Below are 19,003 nucleotides of genomic sequence, written 5' to 3'. Positions count from 1 at the left end.
TTTTATTAAAATTCTGTCTTTGTTACCTCTTAACTAGCATTTCTTTTCTTCAGAATACCTTAGGGGAGAAAAAAGAAGAAAAAATATCAGTAGAGCCACTTTTTCTTCCCTGCACAGGTTACTTTTAACTGGATTTTTAAAATCCTGTTTTCAGCAGGCATTTAATATAGAAGAGACATTTAGGTGACTTAGTATTCAAATTACATGCATTATAAATTACCTGTGCCTTCATGTCATTATACCATATGTGTGTATGGTTAATAATTTGGAAATACTCTTTTGCCTTAATTGTTTGGAAGTAATTTGTTATGTGTTTATCTAGTTCCTTCAGTTTTCTCCCTAAATAAGCCCTGTATGCTTTCTGTTAGACTGTGTTGAGTGACTATTGCATTTAAGCGTCGCAGGTTGAGAAATTAGGCTGAGAGCTACCTTTTCTCCCCATTTGAATCATAGAGTTATTTACACAGGCTCTGCCACTAAGCTAAAATGATTATTTTTATTTATACACATGCACAATAACTTATGTAATCTGAAATTCCAGATGAACTAAGGAGATAATGACTTCTTTTTGTAATTTTATCTCCATTACTAGAGAGTGATTGCAACAAATATTTCAGAGAAGTAAGAAGCAGAGGTATTTTGAAGCCATGTTCTAGGCTCCTCTCTTCTTCCCCTGTGACTTTGGAGATTGGGGTCAGGAGATGTCCCTTGAAGAAATTAATGGCTCTACTTGCTCAGTATGGTCATTTCTGCACTGGAGTTTTTAAACAAGTATTTATACTCTTACTCCTTAAACTCTTTACTTTTTGAAATCTGAAATGACTCATTTAATCATTTTAACTCAGCTATGAAAGATTTGTCAGGATATTTGTTTACAATTTAGATTACTTGTATAATAGACCGATACATTGCTGGCTCTAAGCCTTTTTTTTTTCTTGTGTGAAATTAGGGAGTTGGACTAGTGATCTCAAGAGTCTCTTAGTTTAAAGGACTATAATGCTGTGATTCAGGACATTTCATCATTACTGCATCTTTCTGGTTTTTATTTCTTGTTTTCTTTCCTTTCCCATTTATCATAATTGACAAAGCTTGCTATATCTGCTAGTTATATAGTTTCAGAGAAAGTTCTTAGAGGAACATTAGGTACCAGAGTTTTTGATGGTTTCTTAGGAGTTAGAATGAGAAACAACACTTTACATTTATCATTTTAAATAGCCTTCTAGTTTTGTTTTTTCCTATATAGTTCAAATCTAGTATTTATATCCTGCAATAGTGTCTTGATCCCTAGGATTCCCTGTATGTTTTCAAGGACTTCACCTTTGCATTTAGGTAATTTTATTCTAAACAATACTGACTTTACTTCCCTAATTTTTATTTTTTACCTTTTAAAGCCCTCATTTTTATCTCTTTTCCTGTCCTGATTTTGCATGATTTGGCTCTGTCTGTACCTAACTTCAGCTCGATTGAGCAGACAGTAGGAAAATAAACTGTAAAGGATTTAAATTTCCTGAACTGTAGAGCCACATTAAACAAGCAAACAAAGGGGCACCTGGGTGGCTCAGTCAGTTGAGCATCTGACTCTTGGTTTCAGCTCAGGTTGTGATCTCTTGGGTTTGGGGATTGAGCCCCACCGAGGGCTCTGTGCTCAGCAGGGATCTGCTTGGGATTCTCTCCTTTGCCCCTCCCCTGCTCATGTACTCTCTCTTGCTCTCTTGTTCTCTCTAAAATAAATAAGCAAATCTTTAAGAAAATAAAATAAAGCCGTTTCTTTGGTGGTGACAAGGAAGTGGAAATTTTAGAGAAAATGAAAATTAGAGTTTAAAAAAGTAATCTTTATAGGTAATTACTTAACATCAAGCTACAATGTATGACTTAGAGTGTCCATAAAAATACGGTTTATTATATTTAAAATAAATAATTCAGCAATTATCAGTTTATTAATTTGCTTTTGTATGTTTAAAAGTTCAGTTACAAACAAAATAATAAAAAAAAATAACCCAACTTTAAGGAATCTGTTACCATCTTAATTTCCCCCCAATTTTGATGAAGCAAAGCAAACCATAAGAATAAAAAAAAAATTCAGTTTTATAGAAACAAAATTACTGTTTTTTTCTGGATTATCTTCCAAGCTGTCAAGCCGAGATAGAACTCATTTAAAAAAAAATTCTTTGGGGGGGCGCCTGGGTGGCTCAGTCATTAAGCGTCTGCCTTCGGCTCAGGTCATGATCCTGGGTCCTGGGTTTGCGCCCCGCATTGGGCTCCCTGCTCAGTGGAAAGCCTGCTTCTCTCTCTCCCACTCCCCCGCTTGTGTTCCCTCTCTCATTGTCTCTCTCTCTCTCTGAAATAATAAAATCTTTAAAAAAATTTTTTAAGATTTATTTATTTGAGAGAGGGAAAGAAAGAGCGTTGTGGCGGGGAGGATGAGAGGTGAGGCAGAGGGAGAGCGGGAGAGAGGAGGAGAGAGAGAATCTCAAGCTGACTCCTGCAAGTGCAGAGCAAGGAGCCCGACATGGGGCGCGACCTCACGACGCTGAGATCATGAACTGAGCCAAAACCAAGAATGGGGCGCTCAGCCGACTGTGCCACCCAGGTGCTCCTTACTTAAAATTTTTTTTGTGTGTGGGGCGTCTGGGTGGCTCAGTCGTTAAGCGTCTGCCTTCGGCTCAGGGCCTGATCCCAGAGTCCTGGGATCGAACCCCACATCACGCTCCTCCCCTGGGAGCCTGCTTCTTCCTCTCCCACTCCCCCTGCCTGTGTTCCCTCTCTCGCTGGCTGTCTCTCTCTCTGTCAAATAAATAAATAGAATCTTTAGAAAAAAATTTTTTTTTATTGTGATAAAATATAATGTGAAATTTACTGTATTAACCAGTTTTACATGTACAAATGTTTGGTATTAAGTACATTCACATTGATGTGTAAAAAAGGGACTCATTTTTTTGAAGGTTTTATTTAAATTCCAGTTAACATATGGTACAATATTAGTTTCAGGTGTACGATATAGTGATTCAGCACTTCCATGTATCACCCGTGCTCATCACAATAAATGCACTCCTTAATCCCCATCACGTATTTAACCCATCCCCTCACTTTGTTCTCTATAGTTAAGAGTCTGTTTCTTGCGGGCACCTGGGTGGCTCAGTCAGTTAAGGATCTGACTCTTGATCTCAGCTCAGGACTGGATCTCAGGGTCGTGAGTTCAAACTCCACTCTGGGCTTCATGCTGGGCATGGAACCTACATAAAGAAAAAATGTATGTTTCTTGGTTTGCCTTTCTCTCTTCCCCTCTGCCCTTGGCATTTGTTTGTTTCTTAAATTCCACATATGAGTGAAATCGTATGGTATTTGTCTTTTTCTGACTTTTTTCTCTTAGCATAATACTCTCTAGCTCCATCCATGTCATTACAAATGGCAAGCTTTCATTCTTTGTTGTGGCTGAGTAATATTTCAATTTGTCTGTGTGTGTGTGTGTGTGTGTGTGTGTGTATACACACACATACCATCTCTTCTTTATCCATTCATCACTTAGTGGACACTTGAGCTGTTTCCATAATTTGGCTATTATAGATAATGCTGCTATAAACATTGGGGTTCATGTATTCAAAAAAGGACTCACTTTAAGGAAAGGAAATGAAGGGTTCCCCCCTACCAAATTAAGTTCATTGAATGCAGCTCTTATCACTGGAAATTTTGTCTAATAAATTCCTGAGCTATTTTTCTGAGCTATTATCAGGAATTTCTGATTGTCTTTTCATCATCTTTAAGGATTTCTGAAACTTGAAGCCTTGCTTGGATATAGACGAAATTCTTTAATAGATCATGTATTAGTTAATTATATGATTTGCTGTAAGCATGTATTTTATACTGTAGAAAACAAGAGATTACCTAGTAAATAAGAAAAAAGAATCTTAGGCAAGGTCCAATGAGGGTTTTGGCATTACGTTGTGGAGGCGTAAGTTTGACAATCAAATATCTGAAGATATTGTGTCCATGTATAAAGGTGTATTTCCAATAGCAATGTAAGCTTATTACTTGTATTAGTTTTTTTTCTTAAGATTTTATTTATTTGAGAGAGCGAAAGAGAGAGAACACAAGTGATGGGGAGGGCCAGAAGGAGAGGGGAAGCAGACTCCCGGCTGAGCAGGGAGCCCCGATATGGGGCTTGATCCCAGGACCCTGAGATCATGACCTGAGCCAAAGGCAGACGCTTAACCAGCGGAGCCACCCAGACACCCCAACATATGTTAGTTTTTTAAACTTACTTTTCTTCTTTTTAATATTGGATCTTTTGTGGTGCTTAAGACCACAGTGCAGAACTCAAAGATTTTTAAATTCATTTATTTGACAAGATGCTTATAGCGCCTCTATTACGAGGTGCTGCTCTGAGTGTTTTATAAACTTAGTTCACATAATTCTCACAACAACCTTATGAAGTTAGTAGTTTGGTAGTATCCTCAGTTTGTGAAAGAGGAAGCTGGAAGCAGATTCAGTAACTTGCCTGTGGTCACATGGCTAGTAAGTAGTAACATCAGGTTGTCTGGCTCTAGAGACTGTGCACAGTTATACTTGCTGCCTCTCCTAACCTTTTTTTTTTTTTTTTAAGATTTTATTTATTTATTTATTTGTCAGAGAGAAAGAGCACAAGCAGAGAGAGAGGGAGAAGCAGACTGTCTGCTGAGCAGGGAGCCCAATGCGGGACTCCATCCCAGGACCCTGAGATTATGACCTGAGCCAAAGGCAGATGCTTCACCGACTGAGCCACCCAGGGGTCCCAGCAGTTTATTTTTGTTTTTTAAAGATTTTATTTATTTATTTGAGAGAGAGAGCGAGCGAGAGATAGAGCATGAGCAGGGGAGAGAGCAAGCCTGATGCGGGGCTCAATCCCAGTACCCTGGGATCATGACCTGAGTTGAAGGCAGATACTTAACTGACTGAGCCACCCAGGTGTCCCGAGATTTTATTTAAGAGAGTGAGAGTGCTCAAGCAGGGGGAAGAATAGAGGGGAAGGGAGAGGGAGAGGGAAAGAATCTCAAGCATACTCCATGCTCAGCACATAGCCGGTCTAGGGGCTCAGTCTCAGGACTCTGAGATCATGACCTGAGCCGAAACCAAAAGTCAGACATTTAACCAGCTGACCCTCCCAGGTGCCCCTCTCCTGAACCTTTTCTTTTTGTCAACTCAAACTGTTTTATTCTATTCCTATGACTTGATTATTTTAATTTCTACAGAAGCAAATACACAATACTTCAAGCCTTCATTCCAGTTATATTCCTATGAAAAGCAGACAGGAGAATTGGATCTTGTCTTCTAACCTCCAGAAAAAAGTCAGTTAAAGGAAGGCTACGAGTTTAAATAAGGCATCGAATTTTCCTTTGTTTTCTGATAACAGAAGTGCTGTCTGGAGTAGAGCCATATGTACCATACTCATGTATTTCAATTTAAACTATGTTGTTTCTGTGAATACCTTCACAGGCAATTCTTGCCATTCCCTAAGTTTTAGAAATCACTTTGAGAGAATAAAGGCCTATAGCAGTGTAAAAACTGATAATGACTTTTTATCACTACGCTTCGATTTTTTATCACAACCCCCTTCCCCCAAAATGTGGGGAAAGGGCCCTAAGAAAAAGATTTTTAAAAGACAACGAACTTTTTATCCCTCTCGCAATTGCAGTTGAGGGTTACTTTGCCTATATTCTCAGTGGATTCATTAAAAGTGTACATTTTGTATAATTATACTGTATAGCTAAAAAATCTGAAGCAGAAAACCTCATTTAATGCCTTGTATCTAGTGTGTGTCTGGTTAATGTTGATAATGTTACCACAGATATCCTGGCAGTACTTAATCTCTTTTCTTGGATTCCTTTTATCTAAAAGGCAAATGCTGGTATTTGGAGCTTGACTGGGGTCCATTCATTACAGTTCTCATGAGCTGTTCTAGAATTGAACAAAGACACAGAATTGAATGGCTGTAAGCATGCAGAGTTTTGTTTAGGGCTCTCAAATGCAGCTTTAAAAAAAATTAATTTCTTCTTGTGAACAGATTGAAGACCAACTTTCCATATACCAACCACTGGACAAATCCAGGCTATTTGTTAAGTCCAGTTACAGTACAAAGAAACATATGTGGAGAAAATGCTAGCGTGAAGGTCTCCATTGAAATTGAAGGATTTCAACTGCCAGTTACTTTTACATGTGATGGTAGGTTTGTAGTTCCCCAGCTATCTTGTTTTGCTCTGATTAGGGAGAAATGTTTAAAGTGTTAATTTTAATCAATCTTGACCCTGTTATCATTAGGTATCCTTTTAAAAAAATTTGTAGGGTGTGTGTGTGTGTGTGTTTGTGTGTGTGTGTGTGTGTGTGGTAAAATACTTAACATTCATTAGTTACCCTTTGCAAAAAGTTGACATTCATTTGGATAATTTTCAGGTTAGGACTAGTGGGAAATTAGTTTACCTTTATTACTGCATATTTCTCTAAAAAATGCTGAGTAATTTTGGTTAATTGGTGGCTCTTGCCCAAGGTCCCAAAGCATGAGATTGAAAGGCTAATTATAGTCCAATTCTTTTTTTTTTCTTTTTTTCATTTTATGGCAAGAAGAATGCTTATTTATAAAGAACTGTCAGTGAAATTGAAATTCCAGGTATCTTGCTAAGCTCCTCTGAGGAGAAGATCATTCTCCTTTGGTTCTAACTCTCTCTTCCAAATTTGGGATGGATATCCTTTCTAGAAATGTATCCTAAAGTCTGTAGGAAATTTTTTGTCATAGTTTATTGATTTTCATGATGTATATTGTTTTAATGGGATTCCAACAGTAGAATAAGAGCCTATATTTCTACAGTACTTTGGCCTAAAAATGACGCCATTTTTTTCTGTAGTGGTTACGACTAGGAATATGTCCAATATTTGGATACTTTTTCGTAGCTTTGCACTTTTCAAGGCTCTTTGAAAAAAATATGAATCTGAAACAAAAATGTTAGCCAACTATAACAGTCATTCTTTTAGTTTCTAAAGGAAGAACTATTCTTATAAAACGTACTTTAAATTTTGATTGGGGAATTATTTAAAACCCATATGTTGTAAGAATTACTACTACAATTGAAGTAAAGAAAGGTCAATAGGCCCCTTAATAGAAATAGTAAGCGTTGATGACAAATGTTTTAATTTGTATCAAAGCTTGACTTGATGTATCAAGATAATGATTATTTTTCGAGAAAGTATCTCAAATACGTGTAGTTTGGTTCTTCATAAATGTGCACATTTACAATGTCCATCTCTGTTAAGAAACTTAACCATATTATGGTAGAAGTGTGTCCAAATGGTAAATGTTACCATACAATTGACTATTCAGGAATGTACCCCACTGCATTAGATATTTTATGGCCTTTTTTGCCAGGCTGTTGATTTTCGTGAAGTCTGAACTTAATACTTGTCTTCTAAATTGAACATAGGAACTCTAAGTATAGAAATAGATTACTTTAAAAGGTTACTTTAATTTTTAATTTGTTGTAATCTTAGTATCCAGCTATTGTCAAGAATGATAATTGAACAATACTTCCTACTTGCTACGTTTTTATTCTTCATTAGAAAATTTATCAGGAACATGTCAAACATTTAAAAAGGTGATTTTTTTCCCCCTTTATGATTTGGTTTAAATCATTTTTTGCTAGATACTGCTAAATGTCAACCTTTTTGGAGGAGTCTGTAATAGGGAGTTGGCTTTCTTAGCTTAGATCTGCCCTATCTAATACAGTAACCACTAGCCCCATGTGGCTATTGAGTACTGGAAATGTGGCTAATACAGAGTGAGATGTGCCATACGTGTAAAATACACAGTGGATTTCAAAGACCCAATTTGAAAAGAAATAAGATGTGTCATTGGTAATTTTAAAATGCTGGTTATGTGTTGCAATGACATTTTGGATTTATTCGGTTAAATAAAACATGTTGAAATTAGCTTGACCTGTTTCTACTTTTTTCAATCTGGCTAGTGGAAAATCTTAAATTCTGTATGTGACTTACATTATATTTCTATTGTATAGTGCTCTCTTAAATGATAAGAATTACATTCTCAGCAAGCGTATAGAATTAAGTGAGCAAAATGAAAATGATGCCTCTTTTACAGTGAGTTCTACTGTAGAAATCATTATAATGCAAGCCCTTTGCTGGGTACATGATGACTTGAATCAAGTAGATGTTGGCAGCTATGTTCTGAAAGTTTGTGGTCAAGAGGAAGTACTGCAAAAGTAAGTATTCATTTAACAACTGAGCAACATCTTCAGAAATTTAATTTTAAGGGGTTAAATTAGAAAAATTTCAAGTTAAATTTGTAATCCAAGAATACGTTGGGTCCTGTTTAATTGATTCATTGGATCAATAAGCTTATATGGAGATAATACTTTGTTTTAAGACGTGTTTAAGACAGTGGACATTATCAGACATAATTAAGACGTAGTATTGCCCTTAAGCTTATAGTCCTAAATGGGAAGAACGGTGGGTAATTGGTTGATAAGTGAATTTAATGGCTTTTTTCTTTCTGCTAAGAGGCGATAGTCACATCATATTAGACCCCATTTTCCTTTTGTAGCATGTAATATTACTTTTCACACAGTGGTCAGTTGTGACTTCCTTTTAGTTGCCTGAAATATCATTATAATTTTTTTCTGAATTTTAGTCCATTTATTTTATGAATTTCATTATTTTAAGTTACCTGAAATGCCCTGCCCTTATATTTCTTATTTTTTCATCTTCATCTTCTTTCTTCTGTGCTGTGACTCTTCTCATGTAGAATTATTCTTTTATATAAGTGCCCACACTTGGTTAAAAAACTATCTCTACATTTTACCATTTTCTTCAATTTCTGATGCCGATACAAGTTATACTTTACTCTTACCTCTATTATAATTTCTAGTTTGAAAATAACATTGATGAGGGGCGCCTGGGTGGCACAGCGGTTAAGCGTCTGCCTTCGGCTCAGGGCGTGATCCCGGCGTTATGGGATCGAGTCCCACATCAGGCTCCTCTGCTGGGAGCCTGCTTCTTCCTCTCCCACTCCCCTTGCTTGTGCTCCCTCTCTCGCTGGCTGTCTCTATCTCTGTCAAATAAATAAATAAAATCTTAAAAAAAAAAAAGAAAAAGAAAATAACATTGATGAATAATTAATGTATTTTAATAGTAATCATTGCCTTGGAAGTCATGAATATATTCAAAACTGCCGAAAATGGGACACAGAGATTAAACTACAACTTTTGACCTTCAACGCAATGTGCCAAAATCTGGCCCGAACAGTAAGTATGTGCCTTATAACTGAATTGCATTTGGTTGAATCTGTGTAATTCTGTAATTAGCCAATTTGGAATTTGTACATTCTCCAAGATTTCTGGGTTGGACTGGTGAATGGATTGGAATGATGAACTAATTCTATCCACAACAAGGGTTTTCAGCAGATGGGGGGAACTTTTCAATCATGGAGTCTTAGGTAGCATACTAGTCTGAACTGGAGGCATATTTGAAAATCAAAGTGGAGGAAATAGAAGTTTGATTTGTAATGGTTTTACACAAGAATGAAAACATTGGGGTCAAAGAGAAAGGAGGAAGGAGGAAAGATTTTGAATACTAAATATAATTTGGGGGAAGAAAAGATCCACATTGATTTTTGCATCATACTGAGAAAAATACATTATTCTGCACCAAAGGAAAACTTCTCTTTTTAAAATACAGTACTTTCTTTTGATGTTAAAGCAAATTAAAATGCAGGAAATTAGGCTGTTTTATTACCATATGAACACTTGATAAATTTTAATCTTTAAAGAGAATTATTCTTCATTTGATAGAACTTTGGATGGAAAAATAGCAGTCATTTCTACTTTATTTTCTTAGGTTTTGCTCCTGTGTTTCATAGTTTTTGTTTCATTTTGGTGAAAACTATTTCATGAAATTGAGTACATTTTAGCAATCTTTAGTGACTTCTCTTCAGTTTCTTAAGGAATGATGTTTTTGAGTATATTTGCATAGTAAAGACTTACGGTAGAAGAGACTGGTATCTTGTTTATGGGGGGTAAGGCTGGAGGAAATCTGATTATCATTAGAAAAATAATGCAGACATTCAGATGCTTTCTTCCCCATCTGATCCAACCCCACCTATTTTCATTTAGCTGTTAGCCATCTTTAAAAGTATTTTGTTTTGGGACTCCTGGGTGGGTCAGTCGGTTAAGCGTCTGCCTTCAGCTCAGGTCATGATCCCAGGGTCCCGGGATCAAGCCCTACATCAGGCTCCCTGCTCAGCGGGGAGTGTGCTTCTCTCTCTCACTCTCCCTCTGCCTCTCCCCCAGCTCGTGCACTCCCTCTCTCTCTCTCTCAAATAAATAAATAAAATCTTGAAAAAATAATAAAAATTAAAAAAATAAAAGTTTTGTTTTTTAAAGCTCTCTATTCCTTATAAAACAGAAGTAGTTATTACTTTAGCAGCTACTTATATTATTTCTGAACTTAAAAGCATTAAAACAAATTTTTCAGAATATTGATTTGCTTTTTTTCCTGTCTCAGTTATAAATAGCATTTAATTCTGATAATATTTTAGCCTCTGTTCTGAAAAATCACTTTAGTTTCAAGAATTTATCATACACTTAACCATATTTAATTTGGCAATAGAAAGACCAAAGAATGGATTTTATTTTTTTGCTAAAAATGTGTGTATACGTATGTTTTTTTAGGCAGAAGATGATAAAACACCTGTGGATTTAAACAAATACCTGCATCAAATGGAAAAACCTTATAAAGAAGTCATGACAAGGTGTGGCATCTAAAGCATTAATTCCAGATTTTCAGACTTTGCTTTTGGATGTGAATAACCTTTATTTTGGTGAATAAAACTGTCATTTGTGTATGGTATCCTTCAGTCACAGTAACTGTTCTTTATTTCAGATACCCTGTTGAAGAACTTTTAGATTCTTACCACAACCAAGTGGAACTGGCTCTTCAAATTGAAGTAAGTCTTAATTCACATTTTGGCATGATGACTTAAGGATTCTTGTCTTTGTTCTATCTTAAATATTAGTGTGGTGTTGGAGGAAATATTCTAGAAGGATGATTTAAACTATTCTTGCTGTTGATGTTTGGTGACTTGTGACCCATCTTGTTAACCAAAATTCTCAGTGTTGCGTGAGTCAGCACTTCACCTCATTTCAGCTTTATTACTAAGAGGACACTTCAGTTTAATTCAGAAAGCATTAACTGAATGTTTACTATATGCTAGGTGCCGGAGTTATGAAAATGAAAGACCTAGTCCCCACTTACCAAGAACTTAAAACTAGTGATGGATTTAAACAAAATTTCAACATAGTGTAGTAAACGTAGTATAGAGGTATGCATTGCATTCTTTGGGAGATCAAAGAAGGGCACTTCTTCCAACTTGAGAGTTCATGGAAAGCCTCTAAGAAGGGAGTTTGCCTGAGCCAAATCAACTGTATGGGTTAGCTAGAAGATAGTTGGGAAGGGCATGTGAACAAAAGCACAGGTGTGATACATATGTGGAAATATATGCGCTTCTGTAATAGAGTACAGAGTGTGACAGGAGGATTAGGAGAGGACACTGCAGATAACCAGATATAAGTTACCACTTTACAGTCCATGTTAACTTTTACTCTGTTCTCTAGATTAGAGGGCCATATCCAGTCCACTTTCTATCTTTGTAAATAATTTTTGGAACACAGCCACACCCATTAGTTTACGTATTTTCTGTGACTGCATTTGTGCTCTAACGCTAGAGTTGAGTAGTTGGGACAGATACTGTATGTTCTGCAAAGCCTAAACTATTTATATTTGCTATTTGCTGACCCCTGCGCTAGCCATTTAAGGCATTTTTAGTTGAGGGTAGTGGGTGGGATGGGGTGGGTGATTTGTTTAGTCCTGAGCTTTGAAATCACTCTGGCCATACTGTGGAAGTTAGATTTAGTTCTATCAGGATTGGTTTTAGGGAGACTACTTAGGAAGGTTTTTTATAGTAGTCCAAGTGAAAGATAATGAGTGTGCCAAGTCAAGAAGGAGGGGAACATTTAGGAGATAAAATTGTTAAGATTTTGGTAAGTAATGAGATGTAAGAGAAGAAATAGTGTAGGATGACTCTCAAATTTCTAGAATGACTCTCAGTTTTTCAAATACATTCTTGTCAGCATATAAACATATTCATTTATTCAATGAATATTTGCTGAATATCTCCTCATTGTGAGGACTGTTGTAGGTGCTGAGGATATGGTAGCGAACAAATGAAACTATAATCCCAGCTCTTAGTTTACACTCTAGTTGGATGAGACAGACAATAAAACTAGCAAAACATATGCTACATCAGGTGGTAAGCACTACAGAGAAAAATAAAGGAGGGTAATGTTGCAGTTTCAACATTTGTATTCAGAGAAGGCCTCATCAAGAAGATAAATTTGATCAAAGAACTGGAGGAGAAAAAGAAGTTATCTGGTTATCAGGGGAGCAGGAGGGTGCCTAGTATATGTAAGGTCTGTCTTTCTAGCTAGGATAGAGTGAGGAAGGGGGGAGAGAATGGAAACAAATCAGTTAGGAAGATGTTTGCTAGCTGCAGAGGGTGGGTACGGGGAGAGAGGGGTTGGAGAAGGAGAAACCAGGAGAGGAACAGATTTGGGTGGAAGATATGGAACTTAATTTTGGACTTTATGTTTGTGATGACTTTTATTCACCTTTTTTTTTTTTAAAGATTTTATTTATTTATTTGACAGAGGCAGCAAGAGAGGGAACACAAGCAGGGGGAGTGGGAGAGGGAGAAGCAGGCTTTCCCGCTGAGCAGGGAGCCCGATGTGGAGCTCAATCCCAGAATGCTGGGATCATGAACTGAGCTGAAGGCAGACACTTAACGACTGAGCCACCCAGGCGCCCTGACTTTTATTCACCTTAATAGCAATGTTAAATAGGCAGAGCCGGATGCAGGGCTTGATCTCACAACCCTGAGATCATGACCTGAGCCAAAGTCAATAGTCAGACAAAGTCAAGAATTGGACGTTTAACCCACTGAGCCACCCAGGTGCCCCTTTGTTCTCTTTACTTTTAATGCTCTTCCCCCAGATGTTTGCATGGCTTACCCTTCACTTTATTAAGGTCTGCACTCAAATGTCTTATCACAGATGTCTTCATGGCCGTCTTAACTAAAATAGTGACTAAAAAATAAAATTATTAAAATAGTGACTATCATTTATTACCCACATCTTTTTACAACTTTATTGTGATATAATTTATATACCATAAAATGTATCCATTGGATGTATATAATTCAATGATTTCTTTTAGTAAATGCATAGAGTTGTATAATTATCCCACAGTGTAGTTCTTTAGAAAGTTTCCATCACTTCCAGAAGTTTCCATTTGCTACTTTGCAGTCATTCCCCATTCCCAGACCCACCCCCAGATAACACCTGATCTGGTTCCTGTCTTGATAGATTTGCCTTTAATGGAGATTTCATGTAAATGGAATCATACCCTGTGGAATCTTTTACATCTGATTTTTTTTTCATATACCATACTGTTTTTAAGCTCTGTCCATGTTGTATATAAGTTGTAGTGTGTATCCACAGTTTGTTACTTTTTTTATTGCTAAATACTTCCATTGTATGGATATACCATGTTTTGTTTATCACCAAATAATGGACATTTTGACAGTTTAGTTTTTAGTTATTATGAGTAATGCTGCTATAAACATTCACAAATAAGTCTTTATGTCAATGTACATTTTAATTTAGGTTTTAGGGGAGGTCAGGAAGTTGCAGAAGTTTTGATTCCTGCTGGCCTTAATTTTCTAGAGATAAGGTGTTAATTTATTTTACTAAAATGAAGTTAGGGTAGCAGCAAAGGTTTTGAGCCAAGGAATAATGGTTTTGCTTCATATTCTGAGAAGAATGGGAAAGAAAACTGACCAAGAACAAGTAAAGGAATTTTTTTTTTTTAAGATTTTATTTATTTATTTGACAGAGAGAGTGCGAAAGGGAACACAAGCAAGGGGAGTGCGAGAGGGAGAAGCAGGCTTCACGCTTAACAGGGAGCCCGGTGTGGGGCTCGATCCCAGGACACTGGGATCATGACCTGAGCCGAAGGCAGACGCTTAACAGCTGAGCCACGCAGGTGCCCCAAGTAAAAGGGATATTAAGTGGCCTGCAGATTCCTGCTGAAATTAAGGAATGTTGAATCTGTATAGCTCTAAGATTTTCTTTGAAAGTATTCAGCTACCTGGTAGAAGAAGCAGAGAATAGAATCTGAGCTCAAGGACTTCGTTTAGTCAGAATGAATGTGTGGGAACAAAGGAGATTGTGATCAGAGTATGATATTGTAGTTAAGATTCTGATAGGGTATAGTTTTAGGGTTGAAGATGCTATGAATTTTTTACATGGATATTTATATAACTGAGGCTTATTATAGGATATAGGGTAGAAAGTCAGGTGAATATCCAGACCAAAAATAGATCGTACTGTGGGGGAAATGACCACATGTCATTTATAAGGCAGATCAGGCCATTAGAGGCCAACTTAGAAGACACAAAATACAGTAGTATAACAGGGAAATTTAAAGAGTCATTAGTTAGTAAAAGGTAGTTAATTACTATAAAGGGTAAAAGAGGATTCTAAAGCAGGGTTTGGCATATTGTTGCTTGAATGCTAAATCTGGCCTATTGCCTATTTTTTTAAATAAAGTTTTATTAGAACACAGCTGTGTTTATTGGTTCATTTATTATCTGTATCTGTTTTATACCATAATAGCAGAATTGAATTGTGACAGAGACTGCGTGGCCCACAAATCCTAAAACATTTATTCTCTGGCCTTTAAAAAGTTTGCCAGTCATGCTCTGAGGGGTCCAGAAGTAATAGGTATGAAAAAGTAACTATCAACTCTAGGTTGAGGAACAATGAATAGTGAAGGAATTCTAAGGACTTAAAATAGAACCTAACCTCAGGCTGAAATCCAGCCTCTTCTAAGAGGGTTTGGCTGTCACAGGACCACATAGGTTGCCTATAGCAAAGAAACTTGATAGAGTTGTTAGATTGGGACACCGTGGCGGAGGGGCGGGGGGCGTTGCAGCTGGAGCTGGTCTTTGAGGATTTCGGGATCCAGTGCTCAAGTAAAAAATGGAGGACTAGAACCCTGACGAGAAGTGGCTTCATGCTGCTGTTGCATGAGTGTCCCTTCAGTGCCCTCTACTGACAAAATCTAACATTGGGTCAGCTGGCGAAGGAGAAATGCTTATAGGTCTAGCTTCAGTATCACAAAGTAGAGCAAGGAAGGGTGGATTTGGAATTGGTAGACAATAAATTGACAACTGGCACATAAAAAATGATGGGGAACTGGAAAGGTTTTTGCATGAAGGTGTAGAAGTAAAAGTAAGCAGAAATATGTTATGTAAGCAAAAATGGGGAGCGAGAAAACAGATTGTCAGGTCCTGAGGACTGGAGGGTAATTGGGTATTTGAGAAAATGAGGTGGTTTTACTTAAGCATGAAGTACAGGGAGAATTTAGTTTATGGTTGCCAAGCCTCAGGGGTGGAAAAGTTTAAATTTTTAAGGGATGGTACAGTACTAAGTTCTAACAGTACTTGGCATATAAGTTTGGCATAAGTGTTTAATGAATTCATTATGTAAGAATGTTTCTTAATGAGATATATACTTTTTAAATATTCTCATCTGGTAAATGATTTTATAATATATTTGTACATGTGTACTTTTGAATCATGGTGAAATTAACTATGGTTAAATACTGTGGAGGGATTGTCCTCAAGGAAGGTTTTTCATCAGACAAAACTTAAAAAGTGATGGTTGTACAGATATAAACAATGCTTAAAAGTTGACTTATGTCTCATAACTGTTGCCCATTAGTATGTGACCAACCTCTGAAGAACTTCGTTTTTGATACCAGATTTTTGGCAGGCAGGATTGGTGTTTTTAATGTGGAACTTAATCCCAAATGAGAGCAAAAAATAACCCCAGTTTTTTTAATGACCTAGTAATTTGTTAATTTATTATTCTAATATGAAATTAATGGCATTTGCGTATGAATAATTGTCTCAGGCAAAGTGAAAAATCAATTTTTCCTATTCGAAATAATGTAGATAATTGAAAAGGTTATCTTGTTTCTTTTTCATCACAAAAGAGCAAAGGATATCTGTTCTTAAGCACATCTAAAATGTCTAGTTTCTGACTTTATCTCTGAAACAGATCCTTTAAATTCTACACACTTATGTTTATTTTACTTTTTATTTTTAAAGAACCAGCACCGAGCAGTAGATCAAGTAATTAAAGCTGTAAGAAAAATCTGTAGCGCTTTAGATGGTGTAGAGACTCTTGCCATTACAGAATCAGTAAAGAAGCTAAAGAGAGCAGTTAATCTTCCGAGGAGTAAAAGTGCTGATGTGAGTATTCTTTTGGTAATTAGCATTTTGTTAAATGCAAATATGTATTTCAGTGAATATCACTTAAACTAGGAGATTTTTGCTTCTTCCAGACAAAGTGTTACCATTTTAACCTTGGCTTTCACTTTTGAGTTGATTTGGTCACTAATTTGGCAAAGTTGGGAATTCCTAAGACTGCTTTGGAAGAGCTTTGTGAGGGTTGATATTGTCAAGCTGTGAACATTTTATGTGTGGAGGAGGAATTGTGGCATAAACAAGTTGGCTGGAGGGTTCAAGGTGGATACTGAGCTTCAAAACCTGTGTGGTAATAGTTACCATTTGTCCTTCTGGATGGAAATGTCCATGACTGCCCATGGGAGAAGTTCTTTTTTGGCAATATCTCTTCCTCTTGAAAATACCCAGAAGCCTCACTAATAGTGACTTATTACCTCAGAAACAACCAGGTTGGGAGTCCTTTCTTGATATCATACTGTTGCTTTTAGTAAAAGCTCTCCCTATGGTATTTCCATGGGGATTTAATTACCTCTGTTCGTAGGGTTGTTCATAGCTCTGATGAAAGGGTGAGAGAAGGTGGATTACAAGACACAATAAATTAAAAGGAAGGAAACGTTATATTGATGGTATGCCTTTCAACAGATATCTAAGAGATAGCTTTATCCATTCATTCTCACAGAGAGCCTATCTATATGGTGTTAGAAATTTGGGTCTCTCTCTTTTTTTTTGGAGAGGGAGAGAGAGGCAGGGGAGAGGCAGGAGAGGGAGAGAGAATTCCAAGCCAACTCCACACTGAGTGCAGAGCCCGATGCAGGGCTCAGTCTCAACGACCCTAAGATCACGACCTGAGCCAGAGCCAAGTCAGACACTCAACCAACTGCCCCCTCCAGGTGCCCCATTTTAAGATTTTTTTATTTATTTGACAGAGAGAGAGCACAAGCAGGGGAAGCAGCAGGCAGAGGGAGAGGGAGAAGCAGGCTCCTTGCTGAGCAGAGAGCCCAATGTGGGGCTCAGTCCCAAGACACTGGGATCATGACCTGAGCTGAAGGCAGATGCTTACCCAACTGAGCCACCCAGGCTCCCCAAAGATATTCTTATTATACTAATAGTAAAGCAACTAATTGAATATAAAGTATCATATTAGTGTATTTATCATTTTTGGTTTTCAAATCTTAATTACTAGACTGATTTAATGAGGCAGGTTTTGTTGAGTTTCTGTATTGTGCACTAATTTTCAGTTATTCTGATTTTCTTGATAACTAAAAATCATCTGTATTTGGTTTGGGTTTTTCACTTTCTTTTTGCATTTTTATTTTGTTTTATTCTGCAGAAACTTCTGGGAGGTTTCCTGATATAGCATTTAATTTAATTTTTACCTTTAATTCAATACATCATAGGCAATTTTCTAACTAATTTGTACGTGTGTATGCAGGTGACTTCACTCTCTGGAGAAGGAGATACTAGCAAGAGTTCGTCTAGCGGTATGTCTTTAAGTTCTTTAAATTATAGCAATAATTATTGATTTTTCAGGGAATTATATTAACAATTTCTTTAAATCTAGGATCACTGAATCCTGAAAATCCTGTTCAAATAAGCATGGACCAATTAACTGCAGCAATTTATGATCTTCTCAGACTCCATGCAAATTGTGGTAGGAGTCCTGCAAACTGTGCCCAAAGTAATAGGAACATCAAGGAAGCATGGACAACAACAGAACAGCTTCAGTTTACAATTTTTGCTGCACATGGAATTTCAAGTAATTGGGTATCAAAGTAAGTAGCTGTTTAAAACAGAATATGTACAGCTTTACCCAGAAGCTGTTCTAATTCCATAAAATGTCAACCATCCACTGTTCTCGTAATATTTAAATGTATGATACAGCAATCACCAGATACCTTTGTGGTTTTCATAAAAATTGCAGAGATGTTTGAAGCTGTTGCAATAAAAAAAAATATCACTCACACTACATGCAAAAAAAGGCGGGAAAATATATGTTTAAACTTATAAAGGCAAATACTAATTAAATTAGTCAATTTATGACTACTGTTTTTCAGCCTTTCCTTTAGAACAAGGGTCATTTGAAACAGTGTTATGGCACTAGGCTTTAGCACATTTTTCCCCCTCTTTAGTAGTTTACAATTTACTGATTGCTAGGCTTTGAAGTCTGCAAGAGCATATTTCTATTGAATTTTTAATATGGGTTTTTCCTTTTTGTTTTTTTTGAAAATGCCACAAAGTTTGCCAATTTCAGCTTATGAAATGACTAATATAAACTGAAAAGTCTGAATTGAATATTTTTAATGAAATAGTTCCATAATAACTTAATTCTATAAGGTAAAATAAAGACTAGTGAAGAGATACCGAACATAAATTCTGCTTAAATTGAGCTTTAGATTAATATAATACATAATTACTTGAAAGTAATATATTAACTCATTCAGTAAATATTTACCGAATACCATCTTTGGGTAGTGTTCTTCGTATTAGGGATTCAGCAGTAAACAAGGCAACAAAAAAATCTCTGCCCTCGTGGAACTTGCCTTAAGTGGGTACTACTGCTATGTGAAGGTATTTGATTCTTTTAAATGTTACTGGATAATA

At 36.6% G+C, this 19,003-nt stretch overlaps 1 protein-coding gene across 2 annotated transcripts in view; it reads left to right on the top strand.

Annotated features, from left to right (window-relative positions):
• Nucleotides 1–19,003, top strand: part of PIK3C2A (phosphatidylinositol-4-phosphate 3-kinase catalytic subunit type 2 alpha) — a 167,616-nt gene that overhangs the window by 109,946 nt on the left and 38,667 nt on the right. For both annotated transcript variants that reach the window (XM_057317081.1, XM_026487210.4), the window contains 8 exons: nt 6,038–6,195; nt 8,120–8,240; nt 9,170–9,281; nt 10,707–10,786; nt 10,918–10,981; nt 16,265–16,408; nt 17,835–17,883; nt 17,964–18,174. In XM_057317081.1, coding sequence (XP_057173064.1) covers nt 6,038–6,195; nt 8,120–8,240; nt 9,170–9,281; nt 10,707–10,786; nt 10,918–10,981; nt 16,265–16,408; nt 17,835–17,883; nt 17,964–18,174 — 939 coding nt within the window. The remainder of the gene's footprint in view (nt 1–6,037; nt 6,196–8,119; nt 8,241–9,169; nt 9,282–10,706; nt 10,787–10,917; nt 10,982–16,264; nt 16,409–17,834; nt 17,884–17,963; nt 18,175–19,003) is intronic.

The sequence above is a fragment of the Ursus arctos genome, unplaced genomic scaffold (genome assembly GCF_023065955.2).
Source record: "Ursus arctos isolate Adak ecotype North America unplaced genomic scaffold, UrsArc2.0 scaffold_23, whole genome shotgun sequence".
In the NCBI taxonomy this organism is placed as follows: Eukaryota; Metazoa; Chordata; class Mammalia; order Carnivora; family Ursidae; genus Ursus; species Ursus arctos.
This window is presented reverse-complemented; position numbering and strand designations above follow the sequence as displayed.